At 42.3% G+C, this 14,333-nt stretch overlaps 1 protein-coding gene across 6 annotated transcripts in view; it reads left to right on the top strand.

Annotated features, from left to right (window-relative positions):
- N4BP2 (NEDD4 binding protein 2) overlaps positions 1 to 14,333 on the top strand; it is a 219,002-nt gene that overhangs the window by 141,558 nt on the left and 63,111 nt on the right. For all 6 annotated transcript variants that reach the window (XM_073608577.1, XM_073608554.1, XM_073608569.1 and 3 more), the window contains one exon: positions 3,993 to 5,983. In XM_073608577.1, coding sequence (XP_073464678.1) covers positions 3,993 to 5,983 — 1,991 coding nt within the window. The remainder of the gene's footprint in view (positions 1 to 3,992; positions 5,984 to 14,333) is intronic.

The following is a 14,333-nucleotide window of genomic DNA, read 5'->3' as shown; positions in this document are numbered from 1 at the left end:
TCGCCCGTGTCCACCAATGCAGCCTCGCCCGTGTCCACCAATGCAGCCTCGCCTGTGTCCACCAATGCAGCCTCGCTCGTGTCCACCAATGCAGCCTCGCTCGTGTCCACCAATGCAGCCTCGCCCGTGTCCACCAATGCAGCCTTGCCTGTGTCCACCAATGCAGCCGTGCCTGTGTCCACCAATGCAGCCTTGCCTGTGTCCACCAATGCAGCCTCCTTGTGTCCACCAATGCAGCCTCCTTGTGTCCACCAATGCAGCCTCCTTGTGTCCACCAATGCAGCCTCCTTGTGTCCACCAAATGCAGCCTTCCCTTGTCCACCAATGCAGCCTCACCCGTGTCCACCAATGCAGCCTCACCCGTGTCCACCAATGCAGCCTCACCCGTGTTCATCGTGCTGCCTACCTGTGTCCATTATGCAGGGGAGCAGAGGAGAAGAAGAGCATTGCTGGCCGGATAATAAGAGCGCCGAGGGACATTACTGGAACAGCTTTGATTTCAATTGCTGTGTGTTCCCGCTGCTTGGCGTCCCATACAGCCCCGTCCCCTGGCCGGGGAACTTTGATACATATCACTCATCCCGGGTTGGACGGACGATCTGTCTATCAAATTCCCCAGGACCAGGGGGTGGGGCTGTCTGTGACAGCAAGTGCGGGGAACACTCGGCTATTGAAATGAAAGCCGCTAGTGATGTCCCTCACGCTCTGATCATCCAGATGGCTCTCTCCTCTCTCTTCCCCTCCGCGAGCAGGGGGAAAAGGACTCCAATACAACCCGCCGGCAGTGCTCACTCCCAGGCAGCCCATCCTCGCCAGCCCTCAAAATTCACTCGCAAAATGCAAGCAGGCGAGTGTAATTTTTGAGGGCTGCTCTAGAGGTAGTTCAGGCTCTCAGGATCTTCTTGAGTTGTCGGCACAGGTCAGGAATCCTGGTTTGTGCTGCCATAAGAGCCCAAAAGGGCAGACGGCATCCAGGTTTAATATTTAGCAGTGGATCTGCCAGTTTATCATTGATGTCTATGGTTTAAAGGGCAAAGTCTCATTTTTTTTCTGGGGAAAGATTCTCTACCAGGTATGTAGGAGTATCTTGGGCCATCCGCCATCAGGTGTCGGTGGCCCAGGTGTGCAAGACCACTATTTTGTCTTTGGTTTATACAGCTACAGAGTTTTTACCAGGTGGATGTCAAAAACATGGAGGATACTGCCTTTGGCCTCGGCGTATTACAAACAGCAGAGTAGGTCCTTCGCTGGTGGCAGTTTCAGTGATGGTGTCTCCCTCCCCTTAAGGGTATTGCTTTGGGATGTCTCAAATAGTTATTATTTTAATAACCGGCTCTGTGTCCTGTGATGTACGATGAAGAAAATTGGATTTTTTTCTACATCATATCTGTAAAATCTATTTCTTTGAGTACATCACAGGACACAGAGGTCCCTCCCCTCTTGTCTGGAAAATGTATTGCTTGCTACAAAATTTAGGTATTTCCTGTGTAGGAGGGGTTATAAAGGGGAGGACTTCCTATTTGATCTGATTGATCTACCAGTGTCCATTCACCTATAGGTGGCGTATAACCCAAATAGTTATTACAAAAACTTTCTCTGTGTCCTGTGATGTACACAAAGAAATTTTACAGGTAAGATGTAGAAAAAAAAAATCTAATTTTTAGTCGGCACAGGTTTTTTTTTTTTATTGGCTAAGTAAACCTGGAAATACAGGGCTTCAGTGACACATTAGGGTGAAAGTATCCCGTTGTACCTGCTTTAGTTGTTTGTCAGTGATAGGATGTTTACAGTATAGTCTGTCATCAATCATATTAAAAAAAAAAAAAAAAAGCTGCATTTATAAAAAAGCAGGCACTTGTCAAGACCATATCTTTGGCTTAGATATTATCAAAGTGGTTGTCAGGCCTTACATATACCCAGTAAAGTGACTAGCTCCAGTTAATACACAGAGATGAAACAAATCCTCCTACATAAGTTGTACCTGTTCATCTGCGGCCATTTCTACTGTACAGCCTTGCAAAACAGAGAGAGAAAAAGGATTTTCACAAAAGCACAAAGCTGGGGGGCTGAAATTACACTCTGCAGAAGCTCAGTGAGAGCCAAGAGCTAATTGGAGGGAACACCCCCCCCCCCCATCCTTCACACAGTACATAGGATCAGAGTTGAGGCTGTCAATCACAGGCTGTGTGCTGGACATCCCTCTTTTGTCACCTCTTTTCTCTTGGTGTACGGAAAACTTGTTAGAAGTAACTCATGTAGATAAAATAAATAATGATATTTGAAGCGCTTCACAATGTGCATGAAAATGAATATATAAGAATAAATATAAATAGTCAAATAAATCCAGCGGTGAGTAAAAATTCCTAAAAAAAATCCAGCAATCAAAATAGTGTAAAATTATAAAAAATTAGTGACACCAAATGTGTAAAAAATTCACATAAAAAATCCACATAAAAATAAATATATAGGGATGTATTCAGAAGGTTCAATTATACAGGTGTAGAATCCTGATTGGTATAGAGCTTTTGATCACTAGCAAAGCTGTTTAAAAACACTTGCTTAATTAAGGTGCTCATTGACCTTCATAGTAACAATGTGCTCTTTGCTTCTATTCACAACCAATGTGAGAATCATAAACAGGCAGATAAGAGAAAAAACTAATCATTGTGCAATAGTTAGGATACCAAGGTACACAGGCAAACTTCAATCCACTCACGTGTGCCTTATAATGATAAGGCATATGCAGGTTTTACTATAGCAGTCAGCCGCCTTAGACAGGAGCAGATTCAGTGCAGTACACTGTGTGATACTGCTGATCTGCACAGAGCGTCCTTGGCTCCTCCCACGCGTTACATCAGTCACGTGACTGATCCTTGAAAAAGTCACGTGACTGTGATGTAACGCGTGGGGTGCCTGAGGTTTACAACCACTTTACCTTTCCTGTTTGTCAGTGAGGCTGTACATCATAGTGATGGGCCAATATGAATGTGAAGGAGCCATGTTTTAATGGCTAGCTCTGATATTATCTGGGTACCTCAGCCCTTTGACTGTGATAGGAGGTTTCATCAGTTTTTGTATGTGGATGACAGATTATACGTCAAGTGTCACTAAACCCACATCATAAAGAAACTATCAACAAATGCTGTATTACATTTGACTTACTCAGTCACTATGAGATTCATTTTCTTTGTTCCGAAAAAAACTTGGTTGATCCTGCTGCTCTTTATCTCCACCTCCCTGTTCATGTCCCCAATTCATCTAGGGATTTTGCAGCTGTGGTGGCAACTCTGTACATGCTCAGTTTTCAGTGAGTTTCTATGCTGAGCATTTCCTTCCTATCACATCTGGGCAGCCCATTTGACTATAGAGTTACACATGTCGGCAAATACACAGTGGTAAATGACAGCCCACTCCCTCCTCCTCCTCAATGCCCACTAACCAGCTAAACACAATGGAGGAGGGATATATAGATTAATGTAGGATTCACCTCCCTCTTATTCTAAGACACAAGCTAGAGGCGTGTGTCAGCCTTTGACTGGTAGAAATCTACCCACACCATGTTATTTCCACAAAATGACAAATATTTGATTTCAAATATATATATTTGTATAACAATTTAATACAGCTTATTGATATTAATTATTAATTTTTACTCTGTATTCCATAAGCTATTTTTTTTATTTTGAACATGTGACCAGCAGCAGAGGAGTAGAAGCTCCTCCTGCTTATGTTTTCCTGCAGACAGGCTGGAAAAGATCTGGGTCAGGTGACAGCTTTTTTTTAATAAAATTATTACAGTACTATCATCCACATACAGAAATAGAAGGGACAATGTAAATTAAACAGAGTGTGTTTAGTATAACTTTAAGGTAAGATATTCATACATTGTGCCTTTTTTATGCTTGTTTAGGTAATTATAATTTGCTATTTATCTAACGTGTATGTTATTAATCTGAAATAATTATATTGTTTTTTCTCATCTTTATTGCCAGCAATAACTTGGTTAAAGAAGTTAATTCTTCTACAACAGAAGCCAAAAATCTTTCTGACACAGATGTAACAGCAGTCAACGCAGATAAAAGCCTCGTCTCAGATGAAGGAGTAAATGGTCACAAAATCTCACTCAATATAATGGAGTCTGTGAAACAAAACTTAAAGAATACAGATGATGAACCTGAGAAATGTTCAGATAATGTTCATTGCCTAGAGGATAATTCCATTGAAAATGAGCCTTACAGTATTGAAAAGATATCTACTGAAATAAGTGTACAGGTAATTACAGACAAAGAAGATAATTCAGATGTTAGTTGCAGTTCATCAGAACTCAGTGAAAGACCAGAGCTTCTAAGTTTTGTTGGGGACTGGCCTTTGGAACAAACTTTAAGACAGAGAGCACCAAGAAACAGAAAGAAGGCCAAGCCTGTTCAGCACCCTGCTGAAGAAGAAACTATTGAAGACTGTAGTTTGGGGCAAATAGATTTCAATGAGCTTGCTCCAAAGGAGGATGTTACTGCAGTAATGACCAACTTGGAAACAGAATCTTTTGTATTAAGTAATTTTGATGGAATGGATTTACAAAAAATGGAAAATCAATTACACACAATTCCCCCTTCCAATGACAATGAAAATAAAGCTCTGGTAGAACACAAGGTCGATGAATCTGGTGTTGAGTCCCCTGAAGGTCTACAGGAAGTCCCACAAGTTACTGTAAAGAATATAAATCCAGATACCTCAAGTGTTACAGCAGATATGGAATATATGATGAGGTCAGGCAAGCGCAGTTGTAGAAAGTGTAAGTTGGCTCTAACCTTTTGTAATAGTTCCTTCGGAACTGATGGAACATTGCCTCCATCTGAAATGATAGATGTAGGCCAAAGTAGTACTGGAATTAGTACATGCACTCAGACTGAACCTCATGAGTTTGCAATAGCATGGAGAGCAGAGAAGAAAACAATGGAAGTCTTTGGGTCCTTAAAGATTCTTACAGGAAAAGTTGATCGGTTTAAAGCAAAGTCATTAGAAACTAATGAATATTCTCAAGAAAATATACCTTATAGAATGATGCATCACAAAAGTACATTTGTAGAAGAAAATGAGATAATAAGTCTACAAGATGAAGATAGTCTGCAAATTCTTTGTAAGATGTTTAGGTCTCTTTCTTTTGATGTGCTGAAAGATCTTTTTGAAAGGTGCAATAAAGACCTGGAATGGGCAACAAATTTGCTTCTTGATTCTGGAGAAAAAATATATAAAGATGAATATGATCAAGATGAAAGGTTAAAACATATAGATAATAACTGTGAACATGTAGAAAGTGACTGTCAATTAGAGGAAGACAGTATTCACCCAGATGGCTCTCGATCAACTGATAATTGTGAACTAACTGAAGAACAGTCTGCAAGCTTAAAAGTGGGTGACAACAGTATTGAAGACAGCAGTGGCATTGTTTTAGAAAATTATACTCTTGCTAATACTGTACCCCTAGTTGTTGCTGAGGAGTTAAAGAATGGCAATGTTTTATCATCTGCTGAAGTGAGTGGAACTACTAACTGCATTATACTGGACAGTGTTCAACCTGGCCAATCCACAGTACCTGATACTATTGAAGCCCATATAATGTGGTCCTCCGGTTTAGAAGGGGGGCAGTTTAATTCTCAAGATCCAGCTCTTAATATAGATATTGAAACCAATCACATATTGAATGAGAAAACCATCAAGAAAGACATTAATCAGGAAATGAATCCTCCTAATGATGGAGTGCTATATGAAACTGGTGGCAGTCAAGGTGTTATTCTAACAGATATGTACAAAGATCAAGAAAATAAGGATGTGTTACCTGTTTCTGTAGAATCTGATAAACCACGAAAAAACTCTTCATCACAGCCCAAGGAGTCCTTAAATTTTGACTATTTAGAATTATCTTTACCTCCAGAGCTTGCCTTCCAGCTAACTGAATTGTTTGGCCCTGTTGGAATCGATCCAGGTATGTTTTCAGACAGAGATTTAGGCAGCAATTTTCCCTTTCAAATACAGTAAAATACAGTTTTCATTTTCTTTCATGTGTAATAACTGCCATTATCCAACATAACTTCACACTTAGCCATATTTAAAAGTTGTGTTTGGTGGGAGCCAGGTTGAAAAATTGATGGTTTGTCCACCCAAAATTGGGGAAAAGGCTTGTGGGTTGATTATCCTGTGTGTTCTGGGGGATTCTGGCAGTAAGTTCTTCACATACATCGTCTTAGGTTTGACCACCAATAAAGGAGGGAATATCATGTGTCCTATTGGATTTTTTATTTACTTTTCATTATGCGTTCCTGTTTTAGTACAGCCTGATAGTGCCTCTGAAAACTCATTGCATCGTCTCATTACTGACCTTCCTCTGAACTTTTTAGCTGCGTGGCTGTCTGTGGCTTTAATATTTTGAGACGCTGATCTAAAATGAGCAGCTAGGCAAAGTTAAGCTGACCATACATTGTTTTTTTTTGGGGGGGTTTTTTCGTTCAGAATCCTCTATCCTCAAAAAAAGTGACTGGAGAAATCCCTTCCCCCTCACACCTGCCACTATCAGAATACACCAATCAGCAGCTTATTGGCTACAGCTGCTGGTCAGTAGAACATTTTCTACCATGTCCTTTAAACAAAAGTGCATTAACCCTTTCACTGCCAGGTCCGTATGCCATACGGACCTACAGAAGTGTCCGCAGGTGGCTAAGTCCTCATTTCTCCCTCTCCTATAAGCTTATGGTAACTTCAATGACCATAAGCTTATATCAGTATTGTTCAGCAGACACTGCTGAACAATTCTATAACTCTGATCAGTGGATTACAACCCGCTGATCAGAGTTATTTACCCTAAATGTGACCTTCCCCACCCATGCCACATGCTTCCCTGCCCCCTGCTTCTCCATCCCCGCCACTCTGTTCCACCTAAAACTGTTTCCCCCACTCTCCTTTCCCATCCCCTCCTTCCCCCCCCCACCCAGCACTGATTACCCACCGGAAAACCCGTTCCCCACAGCTACCCTCATTAGCCAGCATCCCTCCTCTTCCACTCCCGCTGGCTTCAGTTGCTGCTTGGGGGGATCCAGATGTGCCCCCCCCGCCAGTCAGATAGCCCCCTTACCTGCCCCCGCACCCCTGATCCATTGCTGCTCCAGCGGCATCTCTCCTTTCCTCCCCCCTGCAGCTTCTGCCTGCACTGATCTCCACGAACTGTTGGGCTGGGAAACGTGGCGGGGGGGGGTAGGGATGGGGGTTCAGGGCTGAAGTTGTGGCTTGGGGGGGCTTGGTATACATGTGTTTACCAAGCTCCCCCCTGTAATACAGTGGATATAGACAGCGATCGTTCCTATATCCACTCACAGCTGATACATAGCAAACAGCGAGAGTTACTATGTATCAGACTGTAATTTTATGAATAAATGGAATCTCTACACAGATTCCTCATTCATTCAAGTAAAATGCTGCAGAGAAAAGGGACAATCATTAGTCCCTTTCTCTGTCTCAAAAAAAGAGATATGGAGTCTGTTTGGACCTCTGATATCTCACCAAAGACACCCCCCCCCCCCAAAAAAAAAAAAATAAATAATAATAATTGTAAAAAAAATTAAACAGTAAAAAAATATATAAAAAAAAAGACACAAACCTACTAAGACCCCCCAGGTCCACCCACACTCAGCCTCTCCACAGTGATGGTCCCCCTCTTCCTTGCACTCACCCCTCCACGGCTTCCTCAGCTTCTCCTCCCGGCCAACCTGATCCGTCCTGATTGGCTAGGAGGAGAAGTTGGAAGACAATAGCGAATATTAATTTGCTATTGTCACAAGTGGGTGGGTTTGATGTGCAATGCTCTGTGCTCCGAGTCCAACCTTTTTCAAGCCAATTAGAGCCTCAGTTTCTAATCATGTTGTTTGCAAAAAAAAAAAAACTCATGCAAACGTATGAGTCCGGTGTCCTGCAGGGGGGCGGCGCCCCTCATGGACTGGCTGCTCCTGGTATGACCCCTTTCACATGGAGCGGACTCTGTCAAGCCGATCTGTCTGCTGATCCCCGCTGAGCAGGCGGATGAAAGGTCTGTGTCCGCTGCGCTGATGCAGAGAGGACACGGACACAGCCCGCTGTTCTCTATGGGGCGGTCGGATGGAAACGGACCACCTGTCCAATTCCATTGGATACTATGCAATCCGATCTGCTAGATGGATGGAGAATGGGTCCGCTGTTTTTAGCGGACTGGATCGGATGCAGGCGGGTGTAAACAGACACATGTCCATTTACATCAGCCTTTCCATAGAGAACAGTGGGTGGTCAGGTTGGGCCTGTCTGAAAAACGGACAGGCAGATCCGATCGGTGTGCTTGTGTGAAAGGGGCATAAGGCCTTGTTCACACAGGGCATAACAGCATACCTTCACAGGGATGCACAGGTGTTCTGTGCAGGCAGTCCCATTGATGTAATTTGGGATGTAGCAACTACGCGAATAGAGCAGTTGCTCCCAATTTTACATCCGTGTAGGTCCGCATGCATGTCCCTAAGCTCACACTGTCTGCGTTCGGGGTAGTGTGTACCCACACGGATGTCAGATTGGGAACAGCAGCTATGTCTGTGCAGCAGTTGCATCACAATTTACATAAATGGGACTGCCTGTACGGGGTTGCATGGAACACCTGTGCATTCCTGTGCGGGTAAACATGGCTCCTCATTGTAGCATATACTTTAGTATGCCACATGTGAACGATGAATTAGTAGCAATTTAGCAGGAATTTTGTAAATTATGTGTTTATTTGCACTATTAATGATTTTAGTGTATTTTTAGCGAAAATATTGTTTTGATAAACATTTGTCGAATATCGCGCTGCCTTAAAAACCTTATTTTTATTCTACTGGCCATGTGCTTTCAGAGAATGTATGGCTTGGGGAGTATTTTACAAATTCTGAAAGCTGTAAGTGAAAAAGTAAAATCTCCAGATTTTCTAAGAAACTTTTGCGTACGTCCGATTTTCACTATTTCTTAAAATTTACAAATATTTGTTATTTATTAACTCCATATAGGTTAAGCTTTTATATTTAGTAGGAATTTAGCAGGAATTTTGTTAAATTTGCTGTTTGTATCTGCTAATAATGATTTTAGTGTATTTTTAGCGAAAATATTGCTTTGGTAAACCTTTGCGCAAATATCGTGGGGCCTTAAAAATCAGTAGTGCCTTCTTTTTATTCTACTGGTCCAGTGCTTTCAGAAAATACATGGTTTGGGGGGTCTTTTACAAATTCTGAATACTGTAAGGGAAAAATGAAAACCTTCAGATTTTTTGAGAAATTTGTATATTTACATTTTTGCGTGCATTCAGTTTGAACCATTTTGCAAAAAAAGCGCAATGTAAAAATTAGTTTTTATATTTAGTTGGAACTTAGCAGGAATTTTGTAAAATTAGCTGTGTTTTTATCCGCTAATAATGGTTTTAGTGTATTTTTAGCAAAAATATTGTTAAACATTTGCGCAAATACCGCAGGGCCTAAAAAAATCAGTAGCGCCTTCTTTTTATTCCAGAGGTCATACGCTTTCAGAAAATATATGGTTTGGGGGGTCTTTTACAAACTCTGAAAGCTGTAAGTGAAAAATGAAAACCTCCAGATTTTTGGGGAAGTTTTTAGGTACATTTGATTTTCACCATTTTGCAAAAAGGCGCAATTTAAAATTTACAAATATTTGTTATTAACTGCATACAGGTTAAGCTTTTATATTTAGTAGGGATTTAGCAGGAATTTTGTAACATTAGCTGTGTTTTTATCTGCTAATAATGGTTTTAGTGTATTTTTTGTGAATATATTGTTTTGATAAACATTTGCGCAAATACCGCTGGGTCTCAAAATTCAGTAGCACTTTCTTTTTATTCTAGAGGCCATATGTTTTCAGAAAATATATGGTTTTGGGGGTCTTTCACAAATTCTGAAAGCTGTAAGGGAAAAATGAAAACCTTCAGAATTTTAGAGAAATTTGGATATTTACACTTTTACGTCTGTTCAGTTTTCACCATTTCGCAAAAAGGTGCAATTTAAAAGTTACACATTTGTTATTTATTAACTCAATATAGCTTAAGTTAATATTTAGTAAGAAATTTGTAAAATTTGCTTTGTACTTATGTGCTAATCATGATTTTAATGGATTTTTAGCAAAAATATTGGTTTTTTTTAAACATTTGCGCAAATAACGTGGAACCTTAGAAACCAGTCGCGCCTTCTTTTTATTCTACTGATCATGTGCTTTCTGAAAATATATGGTTTGGGGGGGGGGGGGGGGGTCTTGTACAAATTTTGAAAGCTTTAAATGAAAAATAAAATAGCAATGGAAAAATTGCAAAAATGGTCTGGCCACCTGAGTTTACAAAATGGAGCACAGGGCCTTGCAGCGAAAGGGTTAAACAATTTAGGGCCATTTCACACTGATGCAATTTTGTTGCTTTCCTATTGACTTGCAATAAAAAATGCCTTTTTAGTGTGCTTTTGAAAAACGGCACCAAAGATGCAGCATACAGGACTTTTCAAAGCACAGCACACCGGCAGTGTGAAGAGTTACATAGGATTTATTGTGTAATAGTTTTCATGTGTTTGTTACCCTGGACAAGCGTGGCAAAATTGCATCAGTGTAAAGAGGCCTGTCTTCTATGGAACTGGGAGCCCACACATTGATCAAAATGCGATCAATGTATGGCCAGCTTTAGATTGTGGCCAGAGCTTTTTCTTGTCTACTGACTCGGAGTTCTGGAGCCAGTGGATCAGTGTGACAGCCAACTAGTATTTTCAGAAGTGGAGGTCTTCCATGGCAGCCTCCCAACTCCTCAAGAAATGGTTAATTTTAGGGGTAGATCAAAGTGTATGAAAATCAAACTTATAGTATGTTTGCACATTATACTATACAACTAAAGATATTGATATAAATATACAGTATTTGTACATTATGGCAGACTTTCATAGCAGTGGAATTCCTCCAAAGCTGCAACATCTAAATTCCCCTTCTTTGCTCCCTTGCTGGTGCTTCCATCTTCTCCTTGTCTTCTTCTCCTGGGTCTATAGCTTTCAGCTGTCTTGAATTGCTGAGCTAGGGTGACATAATTCCAATGCATACAGGTTGTACACTGAGCTGTACAAGTGCAGCTGTCAGTGTGCAAGAAGTAAAAAACTGCTACCAGGCATGGGAAGAGTATTTCCTACTATAAATACCTACCTGCTATAAGTTTTTTTTATGTTGCAATTTAGTTCCACATTATGTGTTAAGGTTAAGAGAGGGTAGGAGCAGGATAAGTATTAGAGATGGGCAATAGTTAGGGACATGGGCTCTTACTGTGAAATTCTGGTTTGTTCACAATGCTAAAAATGTATGCTGAAATGCACCGAACCACGTGTAATGCATGTATCCATTTTGAGTGGACTCCTCTTTTTAATGTCACCTACAGCAAAGCTAGATAATTTACTGGAAGCTAATGTAGGCAGATTACATAAGAAAAAAAAAGTTTGCCTTTGTGGAAGGCAAGTCAAAAACCTTATTAAGCTTGCATCCGGGGGGCGTGGCCAAGATGGCGATCTGAGAGGACGTAGTTCCTAGAGCTCTGCTGGAGATCCGCTTATTTATCCTTACTCCTGCCTGACTTTCTGGTCACAAAGTCCTTAATTCTGGTCCGGATGCCATACAGAACAAGGCACAGGGGGAAAAAGCTTAGTTTTCCACCGGGAGAGGAGGATTCAGCCCCAAAGGCGGCTCCCCACGTGGAAGTCTCCCCTAAGCGCGCAAGTAATATGGCGTCTCATACAGAGATGGAGGAGCAGATGGCCGAGCAGCGGCCTGGATTTCAAGAAGTAATGGCCGCGATAGCTGCCTGCCAGACGGCTCTGACTAATAAAATAGAGGCTGTGCAGCTGGATGTCAGTCTTATCAGACAAGACTTTGATAAACTTCGTGCACGGGTGTCGGAAACAGAACAACGCGTGGGGATTACAGATGACACCATCACGGAACACTAAGCATCGATCCGCACGCTACAGACGAAGGTCCGAGCATTGGAATACAAAGCCGACGACGCGGAAAATAGAAATAGGAGGAATAATCTCCGTATCGTTGGCCTACCGGAAGGCACGGAAGGGAAAAATCCCACGGTGTTTGTAGAGGAATTGCTGAGGGGGCTGTTGCCGGCTGCGCAGTTCTCACAGTACTTCACAGTGGAAAGGGCGCACAGAGTTCCCCCTGTCCCGGGACCGCCTGGATCTAACCCACGTACCCTGATTTTCAAGCTACTTAACTTTCGGGACCGGGATGAGATCTTACGAGCAGCTCGCAGGGCAGGTGAGCTGAAGTATCACAATGCCAACCTGATGTTCTTTCCAGACTTTTCCCTCGAGACACAAAAGCTGCGCAGATCCTTCAATCAGGTAAAAGTGGGACTGCGGGCGCGGAATATTAAATACAGCATTCTTTTCCCAGCCAAATTTAGGGTTCAAGATGGAGAAACCGTTAAGTTTTTCACCGTACCCCATGACGCTGCAGCCTGGCTGGAATCACTGCCCTTGCACCGTTAAGTTTAGGTGGTGAAAGTATCCAGCATCTATCCCGGTAATTATTGCACACAGGTATCATGACTCACCCCTTCCCCCCCTTTTTTTATTTTTGGGAAGCGGGTCTCAACATATAGTTAATGTGGGACTGTGATCGTTATGCCATAGTTGTGCACGTCTTCACTGCTCCACGATATCCTTAAAAAGGCGGTGAAAGTTGTTTTTCCCTTTCCGAGCGTTATCCTGGAATCGAGCATGGAGTAGTAGTGTATGCAGAAAGCACATTGATCAGCCAGGTGCCAGGATGACATGGGAAATTTGCTCGATTTGCTGGATTATGGCAAATGACATATGTAATGCACCGGAGCTGGAGTTGGGGCGGCATTAACTGTACAGAAGAGTAATTGCTATCTTTGTACAAGTGACAAAGGACTTCTCGCAGCAACTACCATGAAATCCTATAACACTGCATGATAGAGTCCCATAACCTGAATCCTGTGGAAGGCTGACTCATTGCTATATGCTCTGTATTAAACCACACATGTGTTAGGTTATAAATGAGCCTGTGGATTATTTTCCCAGCAAGTACTACTTTAAGTAACTCACAAATACCTGTTGTTATTTTTCTAGGAAAATGTTTGGTAACTAAGTTATGTGCCCCTGGGGTCACCCAGGAGAGAAAAAATGCGTAATTCTAACCAGCATCTCTGTTGCCCTGTTAGGCTATGACCTACGCTATATAGCGCACGCCCTCTTTAAGTTACTGCTGTTGGGGGTTCGGGGGTATGATACATCATCAGGTTGCATCGGTGATGTGGGGAGGGGGGGGGTTCTGCCGTTGCAGAACATTAGGGAAGTTACCTACTTATGGTTTACACCGGAGTTGCTCATATCTACTTGGAAAGTGTCTACTTTACATAAACACTGTACTCATACCAATATACCCTATCAAGTTCTTTCCTTCTTGTTTTAATCCTAATAAGGATTGCAAGATGGGGTTTTCTTATTCTTTATTAATACTATTGGGAGGAGGTTGGGACATGCGGATCCTGTTTACTTATTTGCACCCACTACTGAATGGCTGATTTGTCTATTATATCCTGGAATGTCCGGGGCCTAAACTCGGCCACAAAAAGGTCGCTGGTCTTTAAATACATACAGAAGCATAATCCCCACATCTGTGTACTCCAGGAGACTCATTTAGTGTGCACGCGCGTATTAGGTCTCAGGAGGGCATGGGTGGGACTTCACTACCACTCGACCTACTCTAATTATGCTAGGGGGGTGAGCATTCTGATCCGCAGGTCCCTTCCTATACAGATCCTGGAGGTCAGAACAGATCCGGGGGGTAGGTTTATTATTATAAATGCTTCACTGTATGACAGAGGGATGGTGTTGGTTGGTCTGTACCTCCCCCCTCCTGCTGATATACAAGTATTGAATGATATAATGCAGACGGTGCTAGGGTTCAATGTGCCAGAAGTATTTATATGTGGAGATTTTAATATGGTTCCATCACAGGATCTGGACAGACTGCATGCGACAAGTCGCACATCCTCGGCCCTGGGGGGGTGGGCAGACGCCTTTGCTCTCTCTGATGTTTGGCGCCATTTTCATCCGAGCGGGAGAAAGTACACGTGTCACTCCGCCTCATATCGGGCCCTCTCCCGTATAGACCTGGTTTATGCATCCTCTGGGGCCCTGCGCTGGGTGAGGGCAGTGGAACACCTGCCACGAGGAATATCGGATCATGCCCCTGTTAACCTTAAAATTTCTCTTCTCAAAACGTCA

This window comes from Aquarana catesbeiana, linkage group LG01 (assembly GCF_042186555.1).
Source record: "Aquarana catesbeiana isolate 2022-GZ linkage group LG01, ASM4218655v1, whole genome shotgun sequence".
In the NCBI taxonomy this organism is placed as follows: domain Eukaryota; kingdom Metazoa; phylum Chordata; class Amphibia; order Anura; family Ranidae; genus Aquarana; species Aquarana catesbeiana.
This window is presented reverse-complemented; position numbering and strand designations above follow the sequence as displayed.